Source organism: Mercenaria mercenaria, chromosome 1 (assembly GCF_021730395.1).
Source record: "Mercenaria mercenaria strain notata chromosome 1, MADL_Memer_1, whole genome shotgun sequence".
In the NCBI taxonomy this organism is placed as follows: domain Eukaryota; kingdom Metazoa; phylum Mollusca; class Bivalvia; order Venerida; family Veneridae; genus Mercenaria; species Mercenaria mercenaria.
The window spans coordinates 47,887,111-47,903,612 of NC_069361.1; the positions used below are offsets into that span (position 1 = coordinate 47,887,111).

The 16,502-nt window shown below is 35.9% G+C and overlaps 1 protein-coding gene across 3 annotated transcripts in view; it reads right to left on the bottom strand.

Annotated features, from left to right (window-relative positions):
- Positions 1–248: 248 nt before the first annotated feature.
- Positions 249–16,502, bottom strand: part of LOC123539440 (AP-4 complex subunit sigma-1-like) — a 60,377-nt gene continuing 44,123 nt past the window's right edge. Inside the window, exons 2-3 of one of the 3 annotated variants that reach the window (XM_053546725.1) lie at positions 9,755–9,813; positions 249–5,239 (exon numbers count right to left, since the gene is read on the bottom strand). In XM_053546725.1, the coding sequence (XP_053402700.1) occupies positions 3,571–5,088 (1,518 nt within the window). In that variant the 5' untranslated portion in view covers positions 5,089–5,239; positions 9,755–9,813 and the 3' untranslated portion in view covers positions 249–3,570. Of the gene's footprint in view, positions 5,240–9,754; positions 9,814–13,473; positions 13,591–16,502 lie in introns of those variants that run through there. The other 2 variants (XM_053546729.1, XM_045324084.2) reach the window with 2 other exon arrangements.

Here is a 16,502-nt window from a genome sequence, read left to right on the forward strand (position 1 = left end):
AAATCAGGAGAATATTTTCGTAAACAAATGCAGTTTTGGAACTAAGTGTGTAATAAAATCTGTAAAAAGATACTTTGAAAGCATAGAATGCAACCTAGCAAAATAATAGCAGACATGGTTTGATTTTATTCATGAGAGGTAACTGAACGTGCATCATAGCACTGGCTTCAGTGGAATTCCATTACCGGTACATATATATTGAATGGACTCCCTGAGTCCATAGGACCATAAAACATAACAACACTGAATTCAACTTACATTATGATCTTAATAGTTTTTGGTAAGTTTAAAATAAATGCTATAATGAGCTTCTAAAATATATTGAAAGAGAAATCTAACAAGGGAAAAAGGTGAATACAATTTATCAAAGTAATGGAATGGGAAAGTCATTCCACCTATAAAGTCACCAAGCGCAGGACAAGGAAGTTTGATGGATGTATGATAAGATAAATTTCCAAATGGTCATCAGTCAATTATCATACCAAGCACCACCTGAATATTTTGCATTCTTTGCAAGTTAACATGATCTAAACTTGCAGATAGGGATAAAAATGTAGTGGACTTGTTATGACAATCGGCAGTTTCCGTTCATTTTCATATTCTAGGAATCTCCGTATTTCGGCATTCCCCGGTTTTCATGAAAAGTAATCATTTCTAACAGACAAATTATCAACATGTTCCATAAAATCTTAAAATACATCCTTAGAATGAGAATAAAGAAAAACTGTTTTAATTTTACAAGTGACTTAGTTGACAATGTACACTTTAATCACAATACATGTATATATACATTTTCGTAAGTATTTAACAAAGCATGTTCATATATATAATATATAAATGTAGCATGTTACATACAACATTCTTCAACTGTATAAATAAACTAATAAGTGGGAACAAGGAACTCGTTCAAGTTAAGACTTCAAATCAACTTTTCGTATTCCATATTTACTTTTAGATCACATCTGTGATAAACATGCATAATCACAAATGTCCTATAAAAAAATATGCAAGTGGAATAGTGGAAAAAAATCTTAAAATCATTAAACAAGAGGGCCATGTTGGCCCTATAGCGCTCATCTGAGTACCATTGCTCTTAATAATAAGATAAAGTTTTGACATAGATCACATAGGCATACACATTAAATATCATCAAGATAAATATTTTCTTGTATTTAACAGTCCCTTTTGACCTATGGGTCACATACTAGTTACGGCCAATCTCCATAACAAGTCTGAGGGTCCTCTGCTTAAAAGCTGCATTTTTGTACTAGCATGACAATCTATCTGATGACATAAATGAAATTTCAGATCAGTATCTTCATTAGTTACAGAGACATACCCATTCTAATTTGAAATAAATGGAGATAATTTGACATAAAATCAGTCCATAGTTACCTATCCTGATTGCCTGAGTCTAACTAATAACAATAATGAAATTTCAAATGAGTCCTATAAGTACTTACTGATATAATTCCATTTTGATTAAAATCAGGGGAGGTAATCAGATATAAATAACTCCAGTTAAACAACCAAACATGACATTATACACCGGTTTGTATGCAGCAGAGGACAGGGTGGTAAAAATGTAAATGGATGTAGACGGCTGGGGATCAGGGAATGTGCCGAGGTGCAGGACGTGGATAGCAAAATACAGTGTCTCGAAACTGAACTGCAAGTGAAACCAGAGCTCTCAGAGGACAGCAATGCTCGACTATTCAACAGCCCTGTTGATTGAATAAATATAGAAGTTGAAAAGGTGGCGTAATTTTGTAAAATTAGGTCATAAATATGGCCTCTACAGCATTTACAAGCTTTTCCTTAGATCTGAACGGGTGACCTATTTTTTTTGGCCCCATATGACCCAGTTTCTAACTTGACCTAAAGATCATCAAGATAAACATTCTGCATATGTATCAAATCAAAGCATAAAGAAAACCTCTATATGGCTGAAAGGGCCTAATAGAAACTTTTGCCCCTTTCAGGAGCAGTAACTCTAGAAGAAATCTAACCCATTTTCAAAAGGAAGAGATATTTTACTGTGACTTAAATTATTTGTAAGTTTGTTTCCTTTTAATCAAATGTAACATGTCACATCTATCGTGTCCACAAGGTAAAATTAACAAGGTCTGGCACTTTCAGGGGTCAATCAGGGGCCTTAACTCCGGAATCTATGATTGGATCTGACAGAGTCATCATGGAAACTAAGATCTAATATTGTTAAAGACATTTTTAAAGTATATATCAAATAAAACCATAAATGAAGTTTCTATATGGCTAGAAAAGCCAAAATGGCAATTATGGCACTTAAAAAGGCCATAACTCTGGAACTCATGATGCAATCTGGCCAGTTTTCAAAAGGAAACCAGATACTATGCCAAACAATTTGTGTGTAAACCTATTGCAAAATGTGGTCTCTATCGTGTTCACAAGAAACTGTGGATGAACAACGGACAACAGATGAAGAGAGATCAAAGGAGTTTACCTTGTCACTATGTGACAGGTCGAATAATGGAACCTGTGCATTGCACGTCACATCATGACAGTGAACAGCATGTTAAGTTTAAATCCATTCCCATTAGTGCGTATGAGATGCCAGCTTATAAACAAAAACTTAACCAAAAACTGTCCTGTCGAAAAAAGGGCATAATTTTAAATGCAAAGTAGAGTTATAACGTTCTTTCATGTATGTTTTCTAAAGTGTACCTCCAGCACACTATTTAAAACTATTACATTTATAGTGTGTCTCTCCTGTATGTTTTCTCCAATGTCTCTGCAATTTACAATTTGCATACAATATGCTTGTGTATCAAGCATTTTCCCTCAGAGTGTATGCACACATTAAATGTAAACTTTTAAATCTATGTTAAACCTAACCCTAACCTTAAGTCAGTATATTGTATACTCAATACTTGTGTATATATCCAATATAGGCAATTTAAAGTTGGCGAGCATGCATGGTTTTCACAAGTGTTACATTTAAATGGCTCCTCTTCTGAATGAATTCTCATATGCCTCTTAAATGATCTCTTGAATTACATGCAAAATGTCAAGTTTTACATTTGAAGTATTTTTCATCTGAATGCTTTGTTCCAATATGTATTTTCAAACATAGATTTTATGTCATACTGTAGACCTATGCATGTTTATTTGCAGACCAGGTTGATTTCCTTACGAATACCAGTCAGCCGCCAGCCATTTAGTATTGTAGAGTTTTTCACACTCTGATGGGCTGCGCGAGTTATGACCCAGATTGCGTGAATACGCTTCATTCGCCATTCCGTATTATATCAGAAATTGGTTTTTCAGATACCTTCAATTGGTTATTTTAGCGCCGCTGATACTGCACTTATACAAGAATATGCTAATAAGTCGAATCTACTCAATTTAAGGCATTTGTGCTAAAATCCGTGCAGTCTGGTCAGGATCCATGCTGTTCGCTAACAGTTTCTCCAATTCCAATAGGCTTTAAAAGCGAACAGCATGGATCCTGACCAGATTGTGCGGATGCGCAGGCTGGTCTGGATCCATGCTGGTCGCAAAGCCACTATGTTGGTTTTCTCATGGCGCGGCTCATATAGTTTTTTCTCCTGTATGTGTACCACCATGCTTTCTTAAACTTTTGCTTGAACTACATGCAAAATCACAACGATCACATTTAAAAAGTTTCTCTCCTGAATGTTTTCTCATATGTCTCTTCAGATCAATATATCTGTAAGTAGCATAATCACAAATATCACATTTATAGTCTTTCTCTCCTGAATGTATTAGCATGTGATTTTTTAGACTACTACTATAATTGCATGAATATTCACAAGTGTCACATTTAAATGGTTTGTCTCCTGTATGAATTCTCATAATATGCTTCTTTAAATTACCTTTTGCATTACACACCAAATCACAAACATCACATTTAAAGTGGTTTTCATCTGAATGCTTTGTTCCCATGTGTGCTTTCAGAGCACTTCTAGAATAACTGGCATAATCACAAACATCACATTTGAAGCCTTTTTCTCCTGTATGTTTTCTCATATGTACTTTTAAAGTATGGCATGTACTGCATGCAAAACCACAATCATCACATTCATATAGTTTCTCTCCTGTATGTATTCTCTTATGCATTTTTAAACTTTTGCTTGAACAACAAGCAAAGCCACAAACTTCGCATTTAAAAGGTTTCTCTCCTGTATGTTTTCTTGTATGTCTCTTCAGATCACTATTTGAATGACAAGCATAATCACAAAAATCACATTTATAGCCTTTCTCTCCTGAATGTATTCGCATATGATTTGTTAGACTACTGCTATAATTGCTTGCATATTCGCAAGTGTCGCATTTGAATGGTTTCTCTCCTGTATGAATTCTCATATGCCTCTTTAAATTACCTCTTAAATTACACGCAAAATCACAAACATCACATTTAAATTGTTTTGCATCTGAATGCTTTGCTTCAATATGTGCTTTCAGACCACCTTTAGAATAACTGGCATAATCACAAACATCACATTTGAAGCCTTTTTCTCCTGCATGTTTTCTCATATGTATGTTTAGACCACTCATTTGGCAAGATGCATAATTACAAACATTACATTTAAAGCATTTATCTCCAATATGCTTTCTAATATGTGACTTTAGAGAAAAGAAAGCGCTAGATGCAAAACCACAAATATCACATTTAAATGGTTTCGCTCCAGTATGCATTCTCACATGACTCCTTAGAATACCCCTTGTAGAGCATCTAAAATCACAAATACCGCAACGAAATGGTTGTTCTCCAGTATGCACTCTCTTGTGAATCTTTAGATAACGGCTTTGACTACATGTATAATCACAAATATCACATTTAAAGGGTTTCTCTTTAGTATGTGTTCTCATATGTATTTTAAGAACAAAGGGTTTTGTAGAAGCAAAACCACAAACGCCACATTTAAACGGTTTTTCGCCAGTGTGTCTTCTCGAATGTAATGTCAGAGAACTGCGTCTATTGCAAGCATAATCACAAAAACCACATTTATAGCATTTCTCTTCTGTTTGCTTAATTCCCTGTTCCATAGCTTTATTGTTATTGATAGTTTTACAATACATAATCATCTGTGTACAAGTTCTATCAAACGGTGTGTTGAACAGCTCTACTTTGACTTGTGTTATCAGTACTTGTCCTAAGCTTAGTCCCGTCTTGTTGAATGCCAACTGATATCAAAGGTGACATCTAAAAATAACCTCTTTTTCTATCTTCATAGATCTACAAAAGATAAGAAAATGATATCAAATAATGATAACAATAACGTCTTTATTCAAATAAGTCGAAATGTGTGCAACATGAACATACTTCATCCTAACTGATTTACGCATTAGAATGAATTAAGTGAATGCATTAGAACCCTCAACTGAGTTTTACTCACTCGTTCATGAATAAAGACTAACTCCAAATTCAAACCGCTGACATCTATTTAGTAACATTAAAATAATGACCTTGATCAAAGCTAACTAAAATGAAATAAGAAAATAGATAATGCTTTCTAAACTAGATGCCCACGGGCAACATGTCGACCCCTACAGCTGTCAAAAGGACTGACAGTTATGATACTATTAAAAGTATGCTTTCAAGTGGATGGTGGTAAACAATTGTGCTAGGTCATTTTATAATCCCACATTCAATGACAAAGTTATTGTCCGGACAAGGTCAATTATAGTCATAATAATTATGGCCCATATTTAAGCTTTAAACTCAAAGTGTGACCTTGACCTTTAAGATATTGACACAGGTTTTGCGCGTCACACACCGTCTCATGGTGGTGAAAAATTGTGCAAAGTATTTTTAAAATCCCACAATCAATGACAAACTTATGATCCGGACAAAGAAATCCGGACGGACGCACTGACGCACGCACACACATACACAAAACAGCCATTTTGACAACTATGTCTTCGCTCCCTTACGGGCTCGACAAAAAGCATATAAACACATGTAGTTAAAGGCAAGAAATCTATAAGGTTAAAGACACACTAGCAGTTGGCTTAGTGACTGAAATGAATGGGAATCATGTACCCAGCATGTCCAATCATCCCATGAAGTTTCAATGTTTTGTGTCAAGTAGTTCTAAAGTTATGGATCGAAAACCGTTTTCCAAGTTCTCGCCCCTGTGACCTCAAGAGCAGTAGGACTGATCTACACTACATGTCTAATTATCCTGTGAACTTTCAACATTCTGGTCAAGTGGTTCTCATGTTATTGAACGGAAACCGTTTTATATGTTTATACCCCGGTGATCTTGACCTTTGACTGAGTGACCCCCAATATAATAGTGGTTATTTACTCCTAAGCCCTATCACCCTATGAAGTAAGCTTCTAGATCATATGTTTCTCCGGTTATTGACCAGAAATGAAGTGTGATGAATTGACGGACTGAATGACAATACAAAAACAATATGTCTCCCTCCTACCCCTGACCATGTGGGCGTGAAAGCTACCTATTTACCAAACCAATCACCATGAAACTGACCCTGACCTTAGCAACTCAAAATATTTCAAAAACCATGGACACTGTGCAAGCTTCCAATTTCCAAGTCTTGGTACTGTACTCCTTACTGAAGTTACTGATCAAAAGCAATTTTTAAGCGTTGTAACAGTGTTCTCCACCTCACAAATCCTACTAACCAATGCCGGACAGACAAAAATATGAATAAAAATATATTTATATATAGGCCATAATTTTTTTTCTTCCTCAAGCAATCCAACTAAAATTTGATAAAAGCGCAAGTCTCCAGCAACTGCCTAATCATATGAACAGCAGTAGAATATTAGTAGGTAAATCAACCATGCACAAAGATCTCAACTGCCTTATCAGACTTTCAGTGCTTGATTATCAAAAACAAGTTTCAAGGGCCATTATTCCAAAAAGCTTAGACCGATTTGGCTATCTATTGAACTTGGCCGAGGACTTATCAGCAAGCACATTTTGTTAAAGTTTAGTAAAGATCACATGAGAAATATTCAACTTAGAGTGCAGACAAGATTTATGACAGACAAACTCACATGGACACACACACAGACAGTAGTACTGGGCGAGTGTTAATTTATATCCCTGTGTCACTACATGACAGGTGAGCTCAAAATACAGCCTCTATTGCATACACAAGGTTTTTCTTTGTTTTGACCTAGTGACCTAGTTTTTGACCCCAGATGACCCATTTTCGGACTCAGCCTAGATTTCATCAAGGTTATCATTCTGACAAAATTTCATGAAGATCAGTTGAAAAATACAGCCTCTATCGCATACACAAGCTAAATGTTGTCAGACAGACGACAGACAGAGGCCAAACATTGCGCGATCACAATAACTCACATTGCTCAGGTGAGCTAAAAATATCTAAGACATTTACAACTAGAGCTATCACTAAAGGTGATGAATGTACCCCCCGCATGCACTGACACAGTACATTGCAATTTGACGCACATAAGATTGCATAATTGTGTGGACTGTATGTATATAGACTGTATGTATACAGTATAGTAACAAAAAACAAAGTCCCATAACTATGCAGAATATTTATCTAAAAGAATGTAACATGCACCATGCACAACTAGGGTTGGTACTGATCACTAGTGTGAAGTTTCATTAAATTGTGTGCAAGGGTTTGGTAGATTAGGCACGCACAAGATTGCATATGCAGACTGTATGTACATAGTATGTTAACAAGAAACAAAGTCCCATAACTCTGCAATTTCTGTCGCTGAAAGAACCTAACATGCCCCATGCACAACTACTGTTGTTACTGATCACTTGTGTGAGGTTTCATTAAATTGTGTCAAGGGGATGAGGAGAGATGGTGCGCACAAGATTGTGTCTATGTATATAGTAACAAAAAAACAAAAGTCCCATAACTCTGCAAATTTTTTTTCTGAAAGAACCTAACATGCCCCATGCACAACTACTGTTGTTACTGATCACTTGTGTGAAGTTTCATTAAATTGTGTCAAGGGGATGAGGAGAGATGGTGCGCACAAGATTGTGTCTATGTATATAGTATAGTAACAAAAAAACAAAGTCCCATAACTCTGCAAATTTTTTTTCTGAAAGAACCTAACATGCCCCATGCATAACTACTGTTGGTACTGATCACTTGTGTGAAGTTTCATTAAATTGTGTCAAGGGGATGAGGAGAGATGGTGCGCATAAGATTGTGTCTATGTATATAGTATAGTAACAAAAAAACAAAGTCCCATAACTCTGCAAATTTTTTTCCTTAAAGAACCTAACATGCCCCATGCACAACTACTGTTGGTACTGATCACTTGTGTGAAGTTTCATTAAATTCTGTCAAGGGGATGAGGAGAGATGGTGCGCACAAGATTGTGTCTATGTATATAGTATATAGTAACAAAAAAACAAAGTCCCATAACTCTGCAAATTTTTTTTCTGAAAGAACCTTACATGCCCCATGCACAACTACTGTTGGTACTGATCACTTGTGTGAAGTTTCATTAAATTGTGTCAAGGGGATGAGGAGAGATGGTGCGCACAAGATTGTGTCTATGTATATAGTATAGTAACAAAAAAACAAAGTCCAATAACTCTGCAAATTTTTTTTCTAAAAGAACCTAACATGCCACATGCACAACTACTGTTGGTACTGATCACTTGTGTGAAGTTCCATTAAATTGTGTCAAGGGGATGAGGAGAGATGGTGTGCACAAGATTGTGTCTATGTATACAGTATAGTAACAAAAAAACAAAGTCCCATAACTCTGCAATTTTTCTTTCTGAAAGAACCTAACATGCCCCATGCACAACTACTGTTGGTACTGATCACTTGTGTGAAGTTTCATTAAATTCTGTCAAGGGGATAAGGAGAGATGGTGCGCACAAGATTGCGTCTACGGACAGACGGACAGACGGCCAGACGGACAGACAACCTGAAACCAGTATACCCCCCCTTACAACTTTGTTGTCAGGGGGTACAACAAGTGCAGGCTGTCTCTCAATATGCCCGTCTAAATATTCAGTTACGTATCATATTAAAGGTAAAATGTTGATGTTGTGTGCATTGTTAACTAAAAAGGTACCAAGGTATTTGTGAGGTTCCATGTTGGATGAATTTGACAACTGGATCAGAACTGTTTGAATGGAAAAAGCTAATGTTGCAGATTTCGAGTAATTCACAGGCCATAATTCAAGAGTGCCTGGGGCGATTTTGGTGGTTTTCGAACTTGGCCATATAATGCCCACAAACAGCAAGTTTGGTGAAGATCAGATGATCAATTAGAGAGTGGAATGCTTTAGTATGCTGACCACCTGCCAGAGACGGGCGTAAAAAAAGGAAAATCATTGAAATATGTGTAGGAAGAACTGTGAACTTAAAATAATTCACGGAAAAAAAGTGTGTTACTTTATTCAAGTGTAGTGGATTGTGAAAGTGTAACATTCTTACAACAATGTATACATCTCTAAAAGTTTTCAACAATTCCTTAACCCTTAGCCTGCTAAATTTCTAAAATGGACTGGTCCATCATTCAATTTGGGCAATACCATTTATTATTCGAAGGAGTGTTCACTGAAAATTTACTGACTGAATAGCAACAGTGCAGACCATGATCAGCCTGCATAGATGGTCTGCACTCCAGGTTGCAAAGGCAGAATCACTTGCCACCAGCAAGCTAAAGGTTAAGTGATAAAATTTGTAACTATTAAGTGTTAAATTTCATAACTATTCCTTAAGTGTAAAATTTCGTAACTATACTGTATTATGAACTTACTTGTATTGTGATATTCTTGTTTCTGAATTGGTTCCTGCACATGCATTGTTATCTTTCTACTGCAGATGAAAAATAAACTGAGGAGTCATATAAAATACCTTATGCTGCTGCAAAGATGGCAGAAAATTAAATGATGTCTCCTAAATGCCGGTTCCTAATTTTTGCAGATAACTGTTACTTAATTGTCGCTTCAGTCTTTTTTATAATTGGAAGAACTACTCAAACATTTAGAGAATTTAATTATTATAGGCAACTTGTTGACACTTTAAATAAATTAGAGGTAACTGCAGCGACACATATAATTGAGATCCTCTGGCATGTATTTGACACTTGAGTAATTATTGGCATTTATTTAACATTGTTAATTGAGTTTTTCCAGTAGTTCTTACTTTTAAAAAAAAATTCTTTCATTTCTTTAAATAATTCATTTAACAATAAAAAAAAAGAAACAAAAAGAAAGAAAAGGAAATAAGGCATTTGTAGCGTAATACGCTACAAACAGGAGGATTTTGGGGAATTCTTTTATTTTTAATTTCTAAAATCATTTCGATTCTTTAATTTATTTTATTTAATTAAAACTGAAACTTTACCGTGTAGAAATTGTATACCTATCAAAGTCATCAAAAAGTGGTTTTATCTTTCAAATAACATAAAATTACTGAATGCACGTATTTTACATAAATCAGGAAGCGGCTGGTTTTATCAGGAAATGCTGATAGATAATTATACATGTAATTTTGCACAGGCGAAAGGCAGGCTCTTTTGGTGTATAGTCTGTCTATATTCAATGTTGAATTGATTAATTTTAGTATTTCAAAATCTGATAAAAATTTAATCAGCTGTTTTTATGTGAAATAATTAGAAAAATATACTTGTGATTTTGTGCTTGAATAAAAGAAATTTAAAATTAACAAGGAGCTGCGTTCAAGGTCAAGGTCAAACTGAGGTCAGGTGATGTTTGAAGATGAGGAATGGTCACAGTTTACATCTGTATTAGTATCAATTCATTCTTGTAAGGGGTATTGATGCTACACGAAACAATCCCATTTTGTTAACCTAGAGATGGCCCTTATAAAGAAACCTAAGTCCAAAATGAGGTCAAGGTCAAGGTCAAACTGAGGTCAGGTGATGTCTGAAGATGAGGAATGGTCACAGTTTACATCTGCATTAGTATCAAGTCATTCTATTAAGGGGTATTGATGCTAGACGAAACGGTCCCATATGGTTAACTTCGTACGGACAGACGGACAGACGAACGAATGGACGGATGGATAGGACAATCACTATATGCCTCCCGCATCAGTAGATGCTGGGGGCATAAAAATTAACATCAAATATTGGTCTTCTCTGAAATCCTTCCAAACATGTCTGAGATATGACTTTGGACTAACAAAAATGGAGTTAAACACTATATATGTTGTACACAAAGGTCCATAAATCTTGTTTCACTCAAGCAATCTGACAGAAAGTTGTTGAGTGGCATTTCCCTACAGCAGTTAACATTTTATCAGGTTTTTCTTTTAAATACTCCACCCAATGCCATAGATATTGTTTCGGACAGACAGGCTGACGGACAATGCCAAAACTATATCTCCTCGCCTTTGGCGGGGGATAAAAAGGGACATAATCTTTCTAAAATGAAACCTTCAATGTCAGGACAACCAATGATGCCAAAGACATGTGGAGACTCTAGAACATTTGGTTAAGTAATCCCTGAGAAACATGCTTACATGCAAACTGCCACAAAATTTTTAAGTTAAAATTGGGCATAATTTTGACAAAGTAACAGTAATACTAATAGTTACGTAACTTGTCCGTTGAGGTTATTTCATGATGCCAAACATGTGTGAAGCTTGAAAGCATTTTGCTTATTAGTTTCTGAGAAACCTATTTACACGCAAATTTCTAACCTGAAATTAACAAGAGCTCGTAGAACACAAAATGTCCCCATTGATGCATTCAGTAAATGCACAAGGAACAGAAATTATTTGGTCACTGTGCACTGGACATTTGACGTATTACCTCAAATCAATAATAATTATTATGGGTTATTTACCAGTCATAAGTGACCTCCATATCAAATGTGATCTTAAACCAAAGCATTCTCAAATTATTTGGCAAATAAGTTCTTCTGTTCTGGGACAATATGACCTTGACCTTTGACCTACTGACCTCAAAATCATTAGGGGTCTTCTGCTGGCTGGGCACTGTGACCATGACCTTTGACCTACTGACATAAAAAGGGTCATCTGCTTGTCAAGATCAACCTTCCTATTAAGATTCGTGAGTTCTAGTCATCATCTGGAAACCGTTTAACTGTTCCGGGGCACTGTAACCTTGACCTTTGACGTACCGACCTAAAATCAATTGGGTCATATGTTGGTCATGACATACATCCCTATCAACTTTCATGATCCTAGACCCTAGCATTCCTGAGTTATCATCTGGAAACGGTTTAACTGATCCAGGTCACTTTGACTTTGACCTTTGACCTACTGACCTCAAATCAATAGGATTATCTGCTGGTCATGATCAACCTCCTTATCAACTTTTATGATCCTAGGCTTAAACGTTCTTGAGTTATCATCCGGAAACCATTCAATTGTTCTGGGTCACTATGACCTTGTCCGGAAACCATTCAATTGTTCTGGGTCACTGTGACCTTGACCTTTAACTTACTAACTTCATAATCGATAGGTGTCTTCTACTGGTCAAGACCAACCTCCCTACTAGCTTTCATGACCCTGGGCCTATGCGTTCTAGAGTTATCATCCAGAAAAACGATTAGTCTACATACCGATTGACAGACCGACCAACATTTGCAAAACAATATACTAAGGGTGGGGGGGGGGCATAAAAAGAGGCAAAGATGTGACAAAATAAAAGCTAGAGTTCTATAACTTGTCCTGGTAAATCATCTTATGATGTCCAAAACATCTGTGAAGTTCTAAAGCATTTGACTAGTTCTTGAGAAACCTGCCTTGACATACAAAACTTTTGTGATGTGGGTGTGTACGAGGACGCCGGCGAAAGGGAGATTACAAAAGCTGTACTATTTGAAATATTTCATATATGAGAGCTGAAAATAATCAGACACGGATATCCTGATAATATGATAATGCCCACTTCATGTTGATGAAGCATTGCCAGGTTGCATTCTCAGTACACAGTATTCTGATAAACAGTTTTGTAACAGAGCCAATGGTTGACTTTTTGAATTGTTGTCCAAGAAGCAGAAATATTATCCTAATATATGTTAAAATGTCACACAAGGACCATTTGTGCAAAATTATTTTAAAATCGGGCCAGCAGTTTCATATAAGATTTTTAAAGTTTCCACCATATACATACAGGGAAAAGTGACCAAGCCCTCTGGTGCCCATTTTTTGACGAATCAAAGTAATTTGAACAATCTTGTTAGAGGGTCATACAAGCAGTTTGTGTAAAATTATCCGTCCAGCAGTTTCACAGAGTTTTAAAATTTCCACTATATACAAGCCCCCTGGCGGCCATGTTTCTTTACGAATTGGTATAATTTGAACAATACGTAAGGACATTTGTGTTAAATTATTTCAAAACCAGACCTTCGGTTTAGGAGATGTCATTTGACTATTTTCCTATTATCAACTCTGGCAGCCCTGTTTTCGCGATGGTTTCATTTTCCCTAGATTCACAAGGTCCATCACCTTGTGAACATTAATCCTCGCGTAAATACTGACCGTAAGTATCACTCTGGGAGATGTACGTTCCGACATAAGTCATGTCTCAACGATATCATGTGACAATGTCTCAACGATGGCTGGTAACAGTATCGGCTGATATAATTTCATGTACAGTATTTACTCTCAATACCTTTACTTGTGTCTTTGCATGAACATATTTCAGATTCTAAAAGTTATTGCATAAATTAATTAAAACATTTAGATTTTGAAAATATTTGTCTGTAATTGAGCAAATAGAAGTATGCTATTTTCCGGAATAAAAATTATATTACATGTTTTCAAAAAACAATAGTTATAGACCGTCAATGATTAATTAGATGTAATGCCAGTTTTAATCTCAGAAATATATTTCTGCAACTTCTTTATCAAAAACACTCCAATAACATGTTCCTCACCCCAACCGATGATGCTACAAACTCTAAACAAAGACACAGCAAGCGTTACTGACACTCATTGAAGTATTGCGGCTAGACACATCACTACAGTGACCCCAAAATCAATATAGGTAATCTACTCTGCATGTCCAATCATCCTATGAAGTTTTAACATTCTGGGTCAAGTGGTTCTCAAGTTACCGACCAGAAATGATTTTCCATGTTCAGGCCCCTGAGACCTTGACCTTTATCACAGTGAACCAAAATTATATAGGCATCATCTACTCTGCATGATCATCCTATGAAGTTTCAACATTCTGGGTCAAGTAGTTCTCATGTTATTTATCGGAAATGGTTTTCCATGTTCATGCTCCTGTGACATCGACCTTTGATGGAATGACCCCGAAAACAGTACGGGTTGTCTACTCCATAAGCCCTGCCACCCTATGAAGTTTGAAGTTTCTAGGTCAAATGGTTCTCCAGTTATTGATCAAAAATGAAGTGTGACAGACAGAAAGACGGACCTACTTTGCAAAAACAGTATGTCTTCTCCAGTGGGGGGAGACCTAATAAGGTGACATTTAAACTTTTTATGGTTATGAAAGACCCTAGGTGCCCCTCTGAACATTATTTCATATACAGACGGGTACCTGGTTAGAGCAAATGACCTACTGCAAGCCGACTGGATGGTTTTCTTACACGAGAGAATCTCACACCTAAAGCGAAATTTCAAGCACATGGTTGAGAGGACAAGTCAGCGACCACACGGCCGCAGAGGCCTTTTGTGTAATAACTTGCTAGGTGACCATAGAATATTCAATGCCATTTTAAACGATTTTTGTAAAATTTATACAAAATCCTATTAGAGATCTTGCGGATCATACATTAAGGAGGTAGGTTACCTTGATACCAGGGTAAATTCAAAATAGTTGAACCACAGAAATTCTTTGTATTTCCTGTAATTAAATGTTTTAACTGCTACAATCTCAATTTCGTTTATCTCTGTCCCTTCAATTACAATTTTTATCCAGGTTTGAAGTACATGACCCTCCAAAGGTATTTTATATGAAAGAAGAAGGAAAATACGGATACTTAACACTTCAGTGTATTTTGCTATCCGTAGAAGTCTGCATAATTGATAATTTTACTAGTATGCGCGTGAGCTTTCTAATATAAGCTTAAAATGTATATGTCGCGGGACTCTTGTTTCCATGGTAACGCATTTTCTATCATTTTTAAAGAACTATGAAAACGGGTTTTTCGACGGCTTCAGTGCCATTCTGTTAATGACCAACATGGATTACTTGGGTAATATTATTAGCAAAATACCAAGCACTTTACATAGTCTCCTATTTTTCTTTACGTTTAAAGTAACCATGACAACAGAGATGTTTGAAATAGCTTATATCTTGCTTTTTATCATAATTTCTTATAAAAAATATTGAATAAAATTATTTTTCTTGTTAATGTGGCTTTAGAACATCTTATTTCTAACTTAAGTAATATTATTTGCATTTATTTAAACAAATTTCACGCTTAAAAAACTTACAGCAGTACCCCTCTTCCGACATGTTATAGGAAAAATCGTGCTGTATGCTGCTATTTTTCTCATGGATATTGTTGAAATGCAAATAAAAAGCCGACACTGTGTTCCTTAAATAGACCAGTGTCAAGGCCTTTGAATCTTACATTTAGATAAACAGGTCACGGGCTTCATTTAAATGGTAACATCAGTTTAATTTGAGAAACCACAATTTTCTACTGACATTTGAACAATTTTAGAGCTTAGTTTTAGAATATAAGTAAACAAGAGGGTCAAGATGACCCTGGATCGCTCACCCGAGTAATATGAACTACATGTTTCAAATGTCAAACTGATGATTTATAGAAATTTTTTGGAAGATTTTCCGATGTATAATCAAGTAACCCCTTGGGCGGGGCCAATTTTATCCCAGGGGTCATAATTTGAAAAAAGTTTGTAGAAGTCTTTTAGGCAATGCTACATATCAAATATCTAAGATCTAGGCCTTAAGGTTTATTTTTAGAAAATTTTTGAAGATTTTCCTATGTAAAATCATGTGACCCCTGGGGCGGGGCCAATTTTAACCATGGGGGTCATGATTTGAACAAATTTTGTTATTGACTCTCGTGTGGCGAAACATTATGGCTCCACATATATTTTCATTTTTCCCCACACGTTATTAACGTGTATTTGATCCGGAAGCGTGGTTCCTGTTTCGCGCCTCTCGGACATTCTCCCGTGTAGAAAAAACCGAAAGCAAGTAATCAGCTGATGCGATGACGCATGTTTTGACAGGTGTGTGTATATTACATAATGTTGTGACATATGTGTGCGAGTTAATTGGTCGGGATTGACGGATGCGATCAGTTATTAAAGAAAGCATGTTTTCAATGGAAATGTTTGAAGTATCTGCTGAAGTTTATTTTAATTGATCCAATAATCGTTGACCAAACCAATTTTGTTGATCAATGAGTGGCGACCCATTTGTTTTAAATGGCTGTTTTCCACACTGTTTACCCTATGTTTTTTTTTTGGGGGGTTCTATGTACGTCATTAACTTAATCAGATAATATTTACGGTAATTGCGATAATAATCCGACATTTTTAAATAATTTCAAACTTTTCTTTCA